The 15623-nt window shown below is 35.8% G+C and overlaps 3 protein-coding genes across 3 annotated transcripts in view; all 3 read right to left on the bottom strand.

Annotated features, from left to right (window-relative positions):
• Positions 1-168: 168 nt before the first annotated feature.
• On the bottom strand, positions 169-1146 carry LOC134259536 (uncharacterized). Its single transcript, XM_062742121.1, has one exon. It carries the CDS (start codon positions 1144-1146, stop codon positions 169-171), a length of 978 nt encoding a protein of 325 aa, XP_062598105.1.
• Positions 1147-2450: 1304 nt separating this feature from the next.
• On the bottom strand, positions 2451-3783 carry LOC134259535 (uncharacterized). The gene is made up of 2 exons (XM_062742120.1): positions 3167-3783; positions 2451-3075 (listed from the first exon to the last, which is right to left on the bottom strand). The coding sequence occupies exons 1-2, from the start codon at positions 3781-3783 to the stop codon at positions 2451-2453; spliced, it is 1242 nt and encodes a 413-aa protein (XP_062598104.1).
• A 2354-nt stretch (positions 3784-6137) lies between these two features.
• The window catches only part of LOC134259534 (uncharacterized), a 21308-nt gene continuing 11822 nt past the window's right edge, over positions 6138-15623 (bottom strand). Inside the window, exons 3-4 of the mRNA XM_062742119.1 lie at positions 11973-12460; positions 6138-6252 (exon numbers count right to left, since the gene is read on the bottom strand). Of these exons, the coding sequence (XP_062598103.1) occupies positions 6138-6252; positions 11973-12460 (603 nt within the window). The remainder of the gene's footprint in view (positions 6253-11972; positions 12461-15623) is intronic.

The following is a 15623-nucleotide window of genomic DNA, read 5'->3' as shown; positions in this document are numbered from 1 at the left end:
TACCTGTTTAAACAAGACTTAATCATGTGAGAAAGTTCTTGAATCTCTCAGAGTGTATGGAGTAAAGAATGTAACAACTCTTTTCAGCTCTCTGTACTCTTGCTAACATCTTACCCCAAGTCTTTACTTAAGTAGAATTGTTTGTTGATGGTCTCTGCATCTGTAGAATTAGATGTTGCTCATCTCTGCATCTGTAGAATTGTGTGTTGCTTGTCTCTCCTTCCGTAAGACTGTGTTCTGCTTGTCATTGCTTCTGTAGGATTGTGTGTTGCTCGTCTCTGCTTTTGTAAAATTGGTTATTGCTTGCATCTGCTTCTGTAGGATTGTGTGTTGCTCGTCTCTGATTCTGTAGGATTGTGTGTTGCTCATCTCTGCTTTTGTAAAATTGGGTATTGCTTGCATCTGCTTCTGTAGGATTGTGTGTTGCTCGTCTCTGCCTCTGTAGAATTGTGTGTTGCTCATCTCTGCTTTTGTAGAATTGGGTATTGCTTGCATCTGCTTCTGTAGGATTGTGTGTTGCTCGTCTCTGCTTTTGTAGAATTGGGTATTGCTTGCATCTGCTTCTGTAGGATTGTGTGTTGCTCGTCTCTGCTTCTGTAGAATTGTGTGTTGCTCATCTCTGCTCTTGTAGAATTGGGTATTGCTTGCATCTGCTTCTGAAGGATTGTGTGTTGCTTGTCTCTGTTTCTGTAGAATTGGGTATTGCTCATCTCTGCTTTTGTAGAATTGGGTATTGCTTGCATCTGCTTCTGTAGGATTGTGTGTTGCTCGTCTCTGCATCTGTAGAATTGTTTGTTGCTTGTCTCTCCTTCTGTATAGGATTGTGTGTTGCTTGTCACTGCTTCTGTAGGATTGTGTGTTGCTCATCTCTGCTTTTGTAGAATTGGGTATTGCTTGCATCTGCTTCTGTAGGATTATGTGTTGCTCGTCTCTGCTTCTGTAGGATTGTGTGTTGCTCATCTCTGCTTCTGTAGAATTGGGTATTGCCTGCCTCTGCTTCTGTAGGATTGTGTGTTGCTCGTCTCTGCTTCTGTAGGATTGTGTGTTGCTCATCTCTGCTTCTGTAGAATTGGGTATTGCTTGCACCTGCTTCTGTAGGATTGTGTGTTGCTCGTCTCTGCCTCTGTTGAATTGTGTGTTGCTCATCTCTGCTTTTGTAGAATTGGGTACCGTATATCAGGTTTTTTCCGCGTCATGTTTTTTCCGCGAATCAGAACCTAAATCAGTATATTAAATTTACGCGAATCAAATTTTCACTATTTCAAAGTCCCAGACTCCCAGTCATTATGTTATTAAAATTGTTTACGGTAAGCCTATGAAGGAATTGGATGTAAAATGTGAAGTCATTAAGCTTGAGTTACTTCATGCAGATGAGAAATAGATTGATCGACCTTCACCTCGTCAATTTCGGAAGACCCGCTCAGCTGATTACACACCTGTTTTGCGTACTAATTCTGAAATCTCCAGATATTACTTTTTAAGATTTAGAGAATCAAAGGTCATTTACTGTTCCAAACTGATTAGCAGCTCAGGTATAATTAGTTTAATAGCTTCTCGCAAGGAACGTGACCCATATAATTAGCTAGCTTGTCAATTAGTAAGCAAACAATAAGGGCTTATACCTATTACCGGTATCGGTATCTTGCGCTTGTCCTCTGATCCCGCTAATTCTACCCTCTATGATATAAGCATTAAGAAATAATTCTACTACAAAAAGAAAACTTTGTATTAAATTTACGCTGTTTTATTTTCCGCGATTCAGAACTCGTCGCGAACAAAGCGGAAATTGGATACACGCGGAAAAATCCTGATATACGGTATTGCTTGCATCTGCTTCTGTAGGATTGTGTGTTGCTCGTCTCTGCTTTTGTAGAATTGGGTATTGCTTACATCTGCTTCTGTAGGATTGTGTGTTGCTCGTCTCTGCTTCTGTAGAATTGTGTGTTGCTCATCTCTGCTTTTGTAGAATTGGGTATTGCTTGCATCTGCTTCTGAAGGATTGTGTGTTGCTTGTCTCTGTTTCTGTAGAATTGGGTATTGCCTGCCTCTGCTTCTGTAGGATTGTGTGTTGCTCAGGATTGGGTATTGCCTGCCTCTGCTTCTGTAGAAATGGGTATTGCTTGTCTCTGCTTCTGTAGAATTGGGTATTGCTTGCCTCTGCTTCAGTAGGATTGTGTGTTGCTTGTCTCTGCTTCTCTAGCATTGGATATTGCTTATATTTGCTTCAGTAGGATTGGATATTGCTTGTCTTTGCTTCAGTAGGATTGTGTGCTGCTTGTATCTGCTTCAGTAGGATTGTGTACTGCTTGTCTCTGCATCTGTAGAATTGGGTGTTGCTTGCCTCTGCTTCAGTAGGATTGTGTGTTGCTTGTCTTTGCTTTTCTAACACTGGATATTGCTTGTATCTGCTTCAGTAGGATTGGATATTGCTTGTCTTTGCTTCACTAGGATTATGTACTGCTTGTCTCTGCATCTGTAGAATTGGTGTTTTGCTTGTGTGTTGCTTGTCTCTGCTTCTGTATAGGATTGTGTGTTGCTTGTCTCTGCTTCTGTAGAATTATGTGTTGCTTTTCTCTGCTTCTTTGGGATTGTGTGTTGCTTGTCTCTGCTTCTGTAGGATTGTGTGTTGCTTGTCTCTGCTTCTGTATAGGATTGTGTGTTGTCCGTCTCTGCTTCTGTAGGATTGTGTGTTGCTTGTCTCTGCTTCTGTAGGATTGTGTGTTGCTCATCTCTGCTTTTGTAAAATTGGGTATTGCTTGCATCTGCTTCTGTAGGATTGTGTGTTGCTCGTCTCTGCCTCTGTTGAATTGTGTGTTGCTCATCTCTGCTTTAGTAGAATTGGGTATTGCTTGCATCTGCTTCTGTAGGATTGTGTGTTGCTCGTCTCTGCTTTTGTAGAATTGGGTATTGCTTGCATCTGCTTCTGTAGGATTGTGTGTTGCTCGTCTCTGCTTCTGTAGAATTGTGTGTTGCTCATCTCTGCTCTTGTAGAATTGGGTATTGCTTGCATCTGCTTCTGAAGTATTGTGTGTTGCTTGTCTCTGTTTCTGTAGAATTGGGTATTGCTCATCTCTGCTTTTGTAGAATTGGGTATTGCTTGCATCTGCTTCTGTAGGATTGTGTGTTGCTTGTCACTGCTTCTGTAGGATTGTGTGTTGCTTGTCACTGCTTCTGTAGGATTGTATGTTGCTTGTCACTGCTTCTGTAGGATTGTGTGTTGCTCATCTCTGCTTTTGTAGAATTGGGTATTGCTTGCATCTGCTTCTGTAGGATTATGTGTTGCTCGTCTCTGCTTCTGTAGGATTGTGTGTTGCTCATCTCTGCTTTTGTAGAATTGGTTATTGCTTGCATCTGCTTCTGTAGGATTGTGTGTTGCTCGTCTCTGATTCTGTAGGATTGTGTGTTGCTCATCTCTGCTTTTGTAGAACTGGGTATTGCTTGCATCTGCTTCTGTAGGATTGTGTGTTGCTCGTCTCTGCCTCTGTTGAATTGTGTGTTGCTCATCTCTGCTTTTGTAGAATTGGGTATTGCTTGCATCTGCTTCTGTAGGATTGTGTGTTGCTCGTCTCTGCTTTTGTAGAATTGGGTATTGCTTACATCTGCTTCTGTAGGATTGTGTGTTGCTCGTCTCTGCTTCTGTAGAATTGTGTGTTGCTCATCTCTGCTCTTGTAGAATTGGGTATTGCTTGCATCTGCTTCTGAAGGATTGTGTGTTGCTTGTCTCTGTTTCTGTAGAATTGGGTATTGCCTGCCTCTGCTTCTGTAGGATTGTGTGTTGCTCATCTCTGCTTCTGTAGGATTGGGTATTGCCTGCCTCTGCTTCTGTAGAAATGGGTATTGCTTGTCTCTGCTTCTGTAGAATTGGGTATTGCTTGCCTCCTGCTTCAGTAGGACTGTGTGTTGCTTGTCTCTGCTTCTCTAGCATTGGATATTGCTTACATTTGCTTCATTAGGATTGGATATTGCTAGTCTTTGCTTCAGTAGTATTGTGCGCTGCATGTATCTGCTTCAGTAGGATTGTGTACTGCTCGTCTCTGCATCGGTAGAATTGGGTGTGGCTTGCCTCTACTTCAGTAGGATTGAGTGTTTCTTGTCATTGCTTTTCTAGCACTGGATATTGCTTGTATCTGCTTCTGTAGGATTGGATATTGCTTGTCTTTGCTTCACTAGGATTATGTATTGCTTGTCTCTGCATCTATAGAATTGGTGTTTTGCTTGTGTGTTGCTTGTCTCTGCTTCTGTATAGTATTGTGTGTTGCTTGTCTCCGCTTCTGTAGAATTATGTGTTGCTTTTCTCTGCTTCTTTGGGATTGTGTGTTGCTTGTCTCTGCTTCTGTAGGATTGTGTGTTGCTTGTCTCTGCTTCTGTATAGGACTGTGTGTTGTCCGTCTCTGCTTCTGTAGGATTGTGTGTTGCTTGTCTCTGCTTCTGTATAGGATGGTGTGTTGCTTGTCTCTGCTTTGGTAGAATTGTGTGTTGCTTGTCTCTGCTTCTGTGGGATTGTGTGTTGCTTGTCTCTGCTTCTGTATAGGATTGTGTGTTGTTTGTCTCTGCTTCTGTATAGAATTGTGTGTTGCTTGTCTCTACTTCTGTATAGGATTGTGTGTTGCCTGTCTCTGCTTCTGTATAGGATTGTGTGTTGCTTGTCTCTACTTCTGTATAGGATTGTGTGTTGCTTGTCTCTGCTTCTGTATAGGATTGTGTGTTGCTTGTCTCTGCTTCTGTAGAATTGTGTGTTGCTTGTCTCTACTTCTGTAGGATTGTGAGTTGGTGGTCTCTGCTTCTGTAGAATTGTGTGTTGCTTGTCTCTGCTTCTGTAGGATTGTGTGTTGCTTGTCTCTGCTTCTGTATAGGATTGTGTGTTGCTTGTCTCTACTTCTGTATAGGATTGTGTGTTGCCTGTCTCTGCTTCTGTATAGAATTGTGTGTTGCTTGTCTCTACTTCTGTATAGGATTGTGTGTTGCCTGTCTCTGCTTCTGTATAGGATTGTGTGTTGCCTGTCTCTGCTTCTGTATCGGATTGTGTGTTGCTTGTCTCTGCTTCTGTATAGGATTGTGTGTTGCTTGTCTCTGCTTCTGTAGGATATTGTGTGTTTCTGCTTCTGTAGAAATGGGTACTGCTTGTCTCTGTTTCTGTAGAATTGGGTGTTACTTGTCTCTGCTTCAGTAGCATTAGTTGTTGCTTACTTCTGTAGCACTGGGTACAGCTTGTCCGTGATTCTGTTGAATTAAATACTGCTTGTCCCTGCATCTGTAAGATTGGCTACTGCTTGTCCCTATAGCTGTAAGATTAAACATTGCATGTCTCTGCATCTGTAAAATTAAATGCTGCTTATCTCTGCTTCAGAATCTGTAAAATAAAAAAGTTTGTCCCTGCATCCGTAAGATTTCATACTGCCTGCCCCTGCTTCTGTTAGATTAAATAAAGCTTGTCTGTAAAATTAAATACTGCTTTTCCCAGAACTTCTGTAAGATTAAATAAAGCTTGTCCATTAGATTAAATACTGCTTGTCTCTGCTTCTGTCAGATTTCTTACTGCTTCTTACTGCTTTTCCCAGTGCTTCTGTAAGATTAAATAAAGCTTGTTTGTTAGATTAAATACTGCTTGTCCCTGCTTCTGCCATATTTCTTACTGCTTTTCCCAGTGCTTCTGTAAGATTAAATAAAACTTGTTTGTTAGATTAAATACTGCTTGTCCCTGCTTCTGTCATATTTCTCACTGCTTTTCCCAGTGCTTCTGTAAGATTAAAGAAATCTTGTCTATTAGATTAAACACTGCTTGTCACTGCTTCTGTCAAATTTCTTACTGCTTTTCCCAATGCTTCTGTAAGATTAAAGAAAGCTTGTCCATTAGATTAAATACTGCTTTTCCCAGTGCTTCTGTAAGATTAAATAAAGCTTGTTTGTTAGATTAAATACTGCTTGTCCCTGCTTCTGTCATATTTCTCACTGCTTTTCCCAGTGCTTCTGTAAGATTAAATAAAACTTGTCCTTTAGATTAAATACTGCTTGTCCCTGCATCTGTAAGATTAAATAAAGCTTGTCCAGAAGATTACATACTACTTGTCCCTGCTTCTGTAAGATTAAATAAAGCTTGTCTGTAAGATTTTATACTGTTTGTCCCTGCATCTGTATGATTAAATACTGCTTGTCCCTGCATCTGTAAGATTAAATAAAGCTTTCCCTGCCTCTGTAAAATTGGCTACTGCTTGTCTCTGCATCTGTATGATTAAATACTGCTTGTCCCTGCATCTGTAAGATTAAATAAAGCAGTTGTCCGTGCATCTGTAAGATTAAATAAATGTATATACATTAATATCTATACTGCCAAACCTCATAATCTCGAACTCATAGGGACAATGAAATTTTTAAAAAATAAGTTGGGATTCCAAATACTAGCATTCAGGTTACAATACTTTAAGAACAGGGGTTATAAAGGACTTCCAAATCACTTAAACTTATCCATGATATTCAAGATATTAATGTTCGAGATACCAAAGTTCAACTGCATATTTAAATTTTTTGGTTTTTTGGTTTTTGTATTTTTTTTTTGTTTTTTGTATTTTTGTTTTTTTTTTTGGTTTTTGTATTTTTCCCCATATAAGATAAATCCCAACAGCATGATGCTATATATACACCTTAACATCAATGAGTTGGTGCCCATCTTAAGGGCCTCGCTCTACCTAAAGGACTTCAGGATGAGAGGGCATAGTAAAGAACCTTGACATTTGACTTACACCTTTAATCCAAAGGCACCCTGGAAGATGTATGAGATGAAGCTCAAGGGAACACAAAATAATGACCATGATTTCACACAGATGTCTCCTATGACCTTGAAACCTGACCAAAGACTTGGTTTGGAGCTAAAGTACACCATAAACTTATTGGAATTCTGTGGGTTACTGAGTAAATATAGGCTGAATAGAGCCAAGGCTTATAGTTAAAAAAACAAAAACCTTAGGATAAAAGTTATATATCCAACCATAAACCCTGGGAGATTTTACCAGGTAAACAGAAGTTTTGTTTACTGCTGACCTTTAGTTCAACAACTCTGCAGAGGGGAGAGAAATAAGCTCACAATGATAAAGATGACATGACCTTGACTTCTGACCTAGAAGCTGTTCGTTACTGAACATCCTTTACCACTTGACACTATATATAGGTGAAACATAAGCCAGAAAGGGCTAAATGAAAGAAAATATGCATTACACAGAGGAAAGAAATATGCTCAAGCTCACTAATGATGAAGATGACAAGACCTTGACTTTTGACCTAGATGCTGTTCGTTACTGCACATCGTTTACCACTTGGCGCTTTATATGTCTGCAGAGGGGAGAGAAATATCCTCACTAATGATAATGACAAGACCTTGACTTTTGACCTATATGCTGTTCGTTACTGTACATCGTTTACCACTTGGCGCTATTATAATATATCCGCAGAGGGGAGAGAAATATCCTCACTAATGATGATGACAAGACCTTGACTTTTGACCTAGATGCTGTTCTATACTGCACATTCTTTACCACTTGCGCTATATATATATCTGCAGAGGGGAGAGAAATATCCTCACTAATGATAAAGATGACATTAGACCTTGACTTTTGACCTAGATGCTGTTCGTTATTGCACATCCTTTACCTCTTGGCACTATATATATGTGAAGTAGAAGTCACAAAGGGCCAAATTTAAGGAAAATATGCTCCAGATAAGGATTACAATGATGCAGATATGCTTTCTCTTTTGACCTTTTACTTAGAAAACTGGTTCATTGCAGGCAACAGCAGTTTGAACCAGATTAAGCCAAGGGGAGATATTCTGGTAACCAAAATCAGACAGACGGACAAACTGATCATTATCATAGCGAGGCCCCAAATATTGAAAACAAAACCACTCACTTTACATCTACGTCTGGACAGAGCTGCTGAGGCGAGGCGAGGGTGGTGGACGGATAAACAGTAATTGTGTGTGCAGATGAGACATTCAAACATTATATTGAAAACAATAAACATTGAAAATCAGACATTGAACACAATACAAATACATGCAAAATACAAAAAATGCACTTGACAGAGATGAAAAATACAAAAATTGTAGAACACTGCACATACATTCAAATAATGTATAGAGAATACTTTTCATGTAAAAAAAAAAAAAAAGCACCTAAATCTTATCTTTCTCCTGATAACACCTAAAATGTAGGTTAAATATATAGTATTCAATGTAAGCAGCAGATCCAACATTGTAAGAGGTAGCATGAGAGCAGACCAGGAGACTGTGCCAGGGATAGGCAATACACTGTACAAGTGTAAAATGTAGGTCAGGTGCAGCATCCAACGTAAGCATCAGAGTCAGCATCCAAAGAAGCATGATAAAGAACTAGATCAGTTTGGAACCAATCTAAATAATGAAAATAATCTGATCGAGCTCTGAGCAAGTAAGGCAAGAAATGTACGTCATATGCAGCATCAAATGTAAGGAATGGAGTCAGCATCCAAAGATACATGATAAAGAACTACCGTAGATCGGTTTGGAATCAGTACTCTATTAATGAAAATAATCTGAGCTCTGAGCAAGTAAGGCAAGAAATGTAAGTCATATGCAGAATCAAATGTAAGCATCGGAGTCCTCATCATAAGATACATGATAAAGAACTAGATCAGTTTGGAACCAGTCTATTAATGAAAATAATCTGAGCTCTGAGCAAGTAAGGCAAGAAATGTAGGTCAGAGTCAGCATCCAAAGTAAGCATCAGAGTCAGCATCCAAAGATACATGATAAAGAACTAGATCAGTGTGGAACTAATCTAAATAATGAAAACAATCTGAGCTCTGAGCAAGTAAGGCAAGAAATGTAGGTCAGAGTCAGCATCCATATTAGTAAGCATCGGAGTCAGCATCCAAAGTAAGCATCAGAGTCAGCATCCTAAGATACACGATAAAGAACTAGATCAGTTTAGAACTAACCTAAATAATGAAAATAATCTGAGTCAATAAATCAAGACATTTAGGTCAGATCCAACATCAGAGGAACCATCCACAGAAGCATCAAGTACAAATTTGGTTTATTCATTGCTTGTGAGAAGCTGAGGATAAATCAAAATTTAAGATCATTAACCAAAGTCACTGAAGCATGAAAATACAGTTCATATAATGCATATTAATTAAGCAAAGGAATGCATCAAACGAAGGATTGGTATGGACTCAGACCCCACAGACAGACACAGTGATCATAATGTTACACATCAATACATAAATACAAGTTTTGAACAATATGGAAATTCTGAATTGATCATCGCTTATAATCAGTAGATTTAAATTGATCAAGGATATGAAGTGTCAGAATTCGTGGAAAACGAGCGCGATGCTGTGAGCAAATTGTCCATTTTATTTTGGGAAAAACAGGAACAAAACAACGCGTAAAGAAGCATTCATTATGCAAAGTAAGGACACTCAATTTCATTTTCTCCACGATGGAATTCATAAAATTAAATCCTAATCAAAAATTTGAGTCAGTAAGCATATGTCAATGGTCTAGCTAACAATTATCAGCGACAATCTTTACATAAATAATCATAACTCAATACAAAATACATCAACCACAATTGAACCAAAAGTGAAAAGAAATGGGACCCCACCTGCAATCATTTACATTTAAATTTATTTAACTTTTACTGTAATCTTACTCCTAATCAAAAGAATTTATAAAGGAAATTTAATTTTGAAATTTATTTTCTAAAATTTATTTATTATTAGACTTATTTACACAAAGAAGAAAAAAGAACTTTTTAATTCTGTTGAGCCTTACTTAAATTACAGATAACAGTAAAGAGAGGGAAACTGAAACAGGTGTATATTTAAACAATGACAAAACACTTTATAAAATAATTACTTAAATCTTACAAAAATAAATAATTAATGAAATAATCTCAGTTAAACAATAAGCTTTAAATGTGAACTGAACCTTGGGGATCAGAAAACTTTACAAGCTATAAATTATATCTGGAAATTATAATGAAGAAATCAAATTGAGTAAAAATTTGAAATTAGATTTAAATAAATTATAATTTTAAGATTTTAATTACTCTCACAAATGCATGTGGCTAAATAACGGTGTGTGCATGAGTTGAGATATTTAGCCACTAGCCTTCATGAGAAATTCGCGATAGAGAAAAGGGGCCTTATTAATTATTTTTATCTTAACAATTAATTATAGATATCAAATCCAAAAATTTAACAAAGAACTGAAATAGGGAGAGGAAAAATCAGAATACCCTGTGCATTTAAGAAATATGAAATTTTAATCTAATTTTCACAATTACAAGATCTTAAGTCCTACTTAATAAACCAACAAAATACTTAGATTAACAGGGGATATACATAAAATGAATATACTGTAATAGTACAAAATAACATAAATTACAAAACATCCACACACAAAAACTGAACCCATCATGCACACACAGGAAGTAATGAAAATATAAAAGAACCCTTCTTTAGAATGAGAACAGATTTTACCTCTTTATAATATTTGAATAATTTTAATTTATCTTTTAAGAAAATTTGAAGAATTTTAATAACTTTACCATCTGAAAAATTAAAATTAATGGAAATTTAACCCTATTTATAAATGAAAACAAGAAAGAGGGGGGGGGCTTAATCTTAAAATCAATATAAGCTTTGATATTTACTTTTATCTTTCAAGAAAATTTAAATAATTTCAATTAATAACTTTATGTTTACCATCTGAAATATTGAAATTAATGAGAAATTAACCCTATTTATCAACTATTTAACATGAAAGAGGGGAGACTTAGTCTTGAGATGAATATAAGCTTTAATATTTACTTTTATCTTTTAAGAAAATTTAAATAATCTTAATTACATTATTTTTAAATTACCATTTGAAATCTGAAATTAATGGAAATTTCATGTACCTATATTTATCAATGAAAACAAGAAAAAGGGGAGACTTAGTCTTGAAATGAATACACATGTAAGTTTTAATATTTACTTTTATCTTTTATGAAAATTCAAATAATTTTAATTACATTATTTTTAAATTACCATTTAAAAAATTGAAATTTTAATTACATTATTTTTAAATTACCATTTAAAAAATTGAAATTAATGGACATTTAACATACCTATATTTATCAATGAAAACAAGAAAAGGAGGAGACTTAGTCTTGAAATGAATATATTAAATTTAATATTTATTTTATTTATTAATGTCTTAATTTACAGGAAAATTTCAAACTAATCACTATATATATAGTTACTATACTTTTAGTTAAATTTTTTATTTTTTTTATTTTTATTATTTTTTTAAGTCTTATTTTTACTTTTAGATTTGTTTATATTTTGACATAAGTTTTAGATTCGATTCGAATTAAAGTTTAGAGAGAAATGAAGCCCTCATCCCTATTCATATACTGGTACTAAATTAAACCTTAACATTTACTCTTAATTACTCTCTTGAATAACAACGTCTAAATAACGGTGTGTGCTTGCATTGAGATATTTAGACGAAGTATCCATGAGAAAATAGGACAAATTTATTTAACTTATTTAAACTTTACTTAATATGGTTTTTAACAAAAGAAAATTGTAAAAAGTGTTTATATCTATGTTATTTACAAAATTCAGATTAACTTATTCCTTAATTATTATGTGTACTGAGATTCCTAGATGCAAATTATAATATGACTTAATTAACTAACAATATATTAATTAATTAAATTTCATTCAAGTTTTATCCTTTAAAAATTGAACTGAAAGGGGATGAATGTTTACATTTATAGTAACAAAATTTAGGAAATTTAGAGATAAATTAATCGTATCTAAAGTTTAGTTTTATATTCACAAGAAACTTATAGAAAAGGGGGCATTTAAATTAGAGAAGAGAAAATAGGAAAAATAATACCACCTACTAAAGTGGCCTCCACATTTCTAAACAAATGCCACACCAACCCTTCTCCTAACGCTGCAAAGCCCCGCCTCAGAGGGTCCCTCATAGGTGATGGCTGCCTCACAGGTGATGGCTGCTCAGGAGGGATCTCTGCCACTGGTGACCCGATGCTAGAAAGCCGAGGATGACCCACAACAACCTGGGGAGACGGCAGTTCCACCTCCTCAGTCTGTCCAGCCTCCTCCTCAACTAGAACCTGAGCAGGCTGAGGTGATGGCAGCGCCATCTCCACAGTCTGGTCAAATTCTGGCCAAGGAAGGGCTATCACAGGCTCAGGAGACAGCAGACACACTTCCTCAAGCTGAACAAGCTCTACCTCTGGATCAGCCATCACAGGTTGAGCAGATGACACAGTCACCTCTTCAGCCTGCCTTAGCCTCTCCACAGGCAGCTCCTGTAAAGGCTCAGGAAGAGGCAGTACTGCCACCTTCTCAGGCTGCTGAGGAACATCATCAGCCTTCAACATCCGCTTCACCCTGGACCTTCGCACCTAAAAGAAAAAAAAAGATCACATCAAAACCTACAATAGAAATGATAAATATTTTTGAGATTTTGATTACATTTTCTGGATGAGTAACTACCAGGTAGTTTTAAGTTTTTAGATTAGTCCATTCCAAAGTAACTGCGAGCCTTATTAGACCAAAATTGCCTAAATGTTGCATCTAGTGTGTAGAGAGTCTATAGATCTCACAAATATCCAATGCGCAACAAAAGACATTTTTAAAATAAATAATGTCTTTCTAAAGTCATGCAATACAATATGTATTTAATTTTGAAAATCAAAGGCCTGACAGCCTGAGAGGCGCATCGCATTGAGGGTATAAAACTTTTTTTTTCTTAAAGAAATTCAACATCAATGTTAAGGGAATGAAAGAATCCAGGAATAAGAATTTAAAAAATAACTAACGTTTCTTTGAGGTTAAAAAAAATTGAGCCATGGCTCTGAGTTTTAGCCAATCGATCATGTGCAGGAGAGGAAAAACTTTTTTTTTAAAAAATAGATAGTCTGATATATTGATATTTAAATTAAATCATAATTGATTTTAATTGTATTTTAATTCTTTTTTTTATTTTTATTCTTTTATTATTAGGAAGATGAAATAATGAATGTCAATATAGAAATTACTAGTAATGATTATTGAATAAATTGATATAATTTCATATCTGAATTATTTCAGTTTTCATTTTCATTATGTGCACTTTTATAAATATCACTACTTTGTTTTTTAACTTTTTCCCAATATAAATGGCACAATATATAACAAATGTTATATACATGAAATGTTCAGGGACTAAAATAAACAATCGGGCGTGGTATACGGTTTATTATGAACCCGATACAAAACTGAGTAATTTATCGTACGAGCTGTTTTTATGCAAATAGATCTTACTCCGCGCAGGGCACGTTTGTTGTTGTTTTCACTCTTTGTTTTAATTGTTTATTTTCTCATTTTTTGTTGATTCAAAGTAAAAACATGTACAGTATAAATTGTCCAAACCGGCTACCGTCAGTTCCATAAAATTTGGCCGGTTTAGACAGAATCCGGATTGCAGGAAAATACCAATTTTAAAAATTTCATTGTTTATTTATACAAGTTACATCATATGATAAATATAATTAAATGATGAAATCAATCAATATTTTGGAGTCTAGAAATTATAAAATAGTCTCACATGACTTACTGTATAAAAATTTCCTTATTTGTTCATGAAGTTTGAAAGTCGGGTGAAATGTTACGTCAATCTACAGGCATGCATAATATGTGCCTACTATATATCAAGCGGACCGGGTTTCACTTGTCAAAGAGCACATTTAATGTATAAACAGTAATGCACAATTATTTACGATGTGTTAATTATTGGATTGAACTTTTAATTTTTATGTAAAAAATTACGTCTTCCCCCACAGTGTTATGGCGCCATTTTGAAATGCGTTCGATTTTCGATCCCGATTGATATTTTGATTTGTAAATCGCTTACATATTTTTTTTGTGTTAATGTTATAATGTGGTAAAAGGAGTTAAAACAATTTTTTTAAATTAATTTAATCATATGATATTTTTTTCAAGTGGGCTGTTCACCGCCGTATTTCAATGAGTTCGTCTTAGGACACTAATCATGCTAATTACAGCTCTATGTAAACACGGATTATCACATCCACCATGAAAGGTGTAAATTGCTTTGAAGTAACTCAGGTGTGGCCGGATTAGAGGGAATGATTACCGTTAATTATGAGCAGTTGGGACCAGTATAGCCGTTCGGAATACAGAATAGACAGTATCCGGACTACACATAATTTTTCCTAATGAATTTGTTAAAGAGGTGCACGGGACTAAAATTTATAGACGGAATGGACAAAAATCCGGAGTACTCAGAGTCCGGATTAGACAAATTTTACTGTATGTGTGAGATTTTATGTTATTAGCTGTTCAAAATTAACAATGGATATCGCCAACTTGTCAATGTACATTAGCACTATTTTTAATAACGTGTTAAGAATCAATATTGTTGAGTCCTTTGCCGCCGCAGTTTAGATAAGAAAGAATTGCCAGGTGATCGCAATGAGGCTGCATCGAAAACGATGCGCCTCAAAAAGACATAAAATCTAGATCTGAGATATATTTAGAAGTGTGAAAATGGTGCAATCAGGTTGTCCTTGTTTTCTGTAACATAGTCAAGTAATTCTCCCAATATTTTAGGACCTGCACAATAAAAATATTCCTAGATTCTCATCCCTGCCCACCCCGATTTATTTTGACAGCTGAAAAGACAGTTACTGCTGTAATATATTTTAAACAAGGGTCATCGGTTGTGAAAGATTCAGGTGCGATGATGTGAGTAAGAGATAAATGGACCTCTACTATGACTTTTATTCGGGTATTTAGATAAATCTACACTGATTGACCAGGTCAATAAAAAATCTGCTAAAATGCAAAAATATAAAATAAAAGCTGCCTGCCCTCCTTGATTTTTAAAAAAATTTGGATGAGAATCTAGGAATTTTTTTATTATGGCCTAATATACATGTACATACATACATGTACATCGATCATTCATCAAAGTACACAATTAATTTTCCCTTAATTAATGTGTCAATAAGTTTTTCTAAAAACCCTCATACATTACACAAATTCTTTTATAAATTCTTTTAATCAGTTGGGCTTGTAATGACATTATCTACAGAAGATGAAGAGTAAAGGGAAACAACTTCTCTCAGTAGAATAACAAGAGGCCCATGGGCCACATCGCTCACCTGAGCACTATGGCCAGGAAAAAGTAGAAATTGGTTTATTATTGAAAAGTTTAAATCCAAAAGTAGTCCCATGACCATTCATGGCTTTGCTATTCTTGAGAAGATGATTTTTAAAGAATTTTCCTATATATATCTATGTAAAACTTTGGTCGGCCATTGTGGCCCCGCCCTACCCCCAGGGTCATGTTTTGAACAAACTTGAATCTACACTACCTGAGGATGCCTCCATATAAATATGATCAATTATGGCTTTGTTATTCTTGAGAAGAAGATTTTTAAAGAATTTTCCTATATATTTCTATGTAAAACTTTGGTCGGCCATTGTGGCCCAGCCCTACCCCCGGGGGTCATGATTTGAACAAACTTGAATCTACACTACCTGAGGATGCTTCCATATAAA

This window comes from Saccostrea cucullata, unplaced genomic scaffold (genome assembly GCF_032062105.1).
Source record: "Saccostrea cucullata isolate Sc308-1 unplaced genomic scaffold, CSIRO_AGI_Scuc_v1 ctg1085, whole genome shotgun sequence".
In the NCBI taxonomy this organism is placed as follows: Eukaryota; Metazoa; Mollusca; class Bivalvia; order Ostreida; family Ostreidae; genus Saccostrea; species Saccostrea cuccullata.
This window is presented reverse-complemented; position numbering and strand designations above follow the sequence as displayed.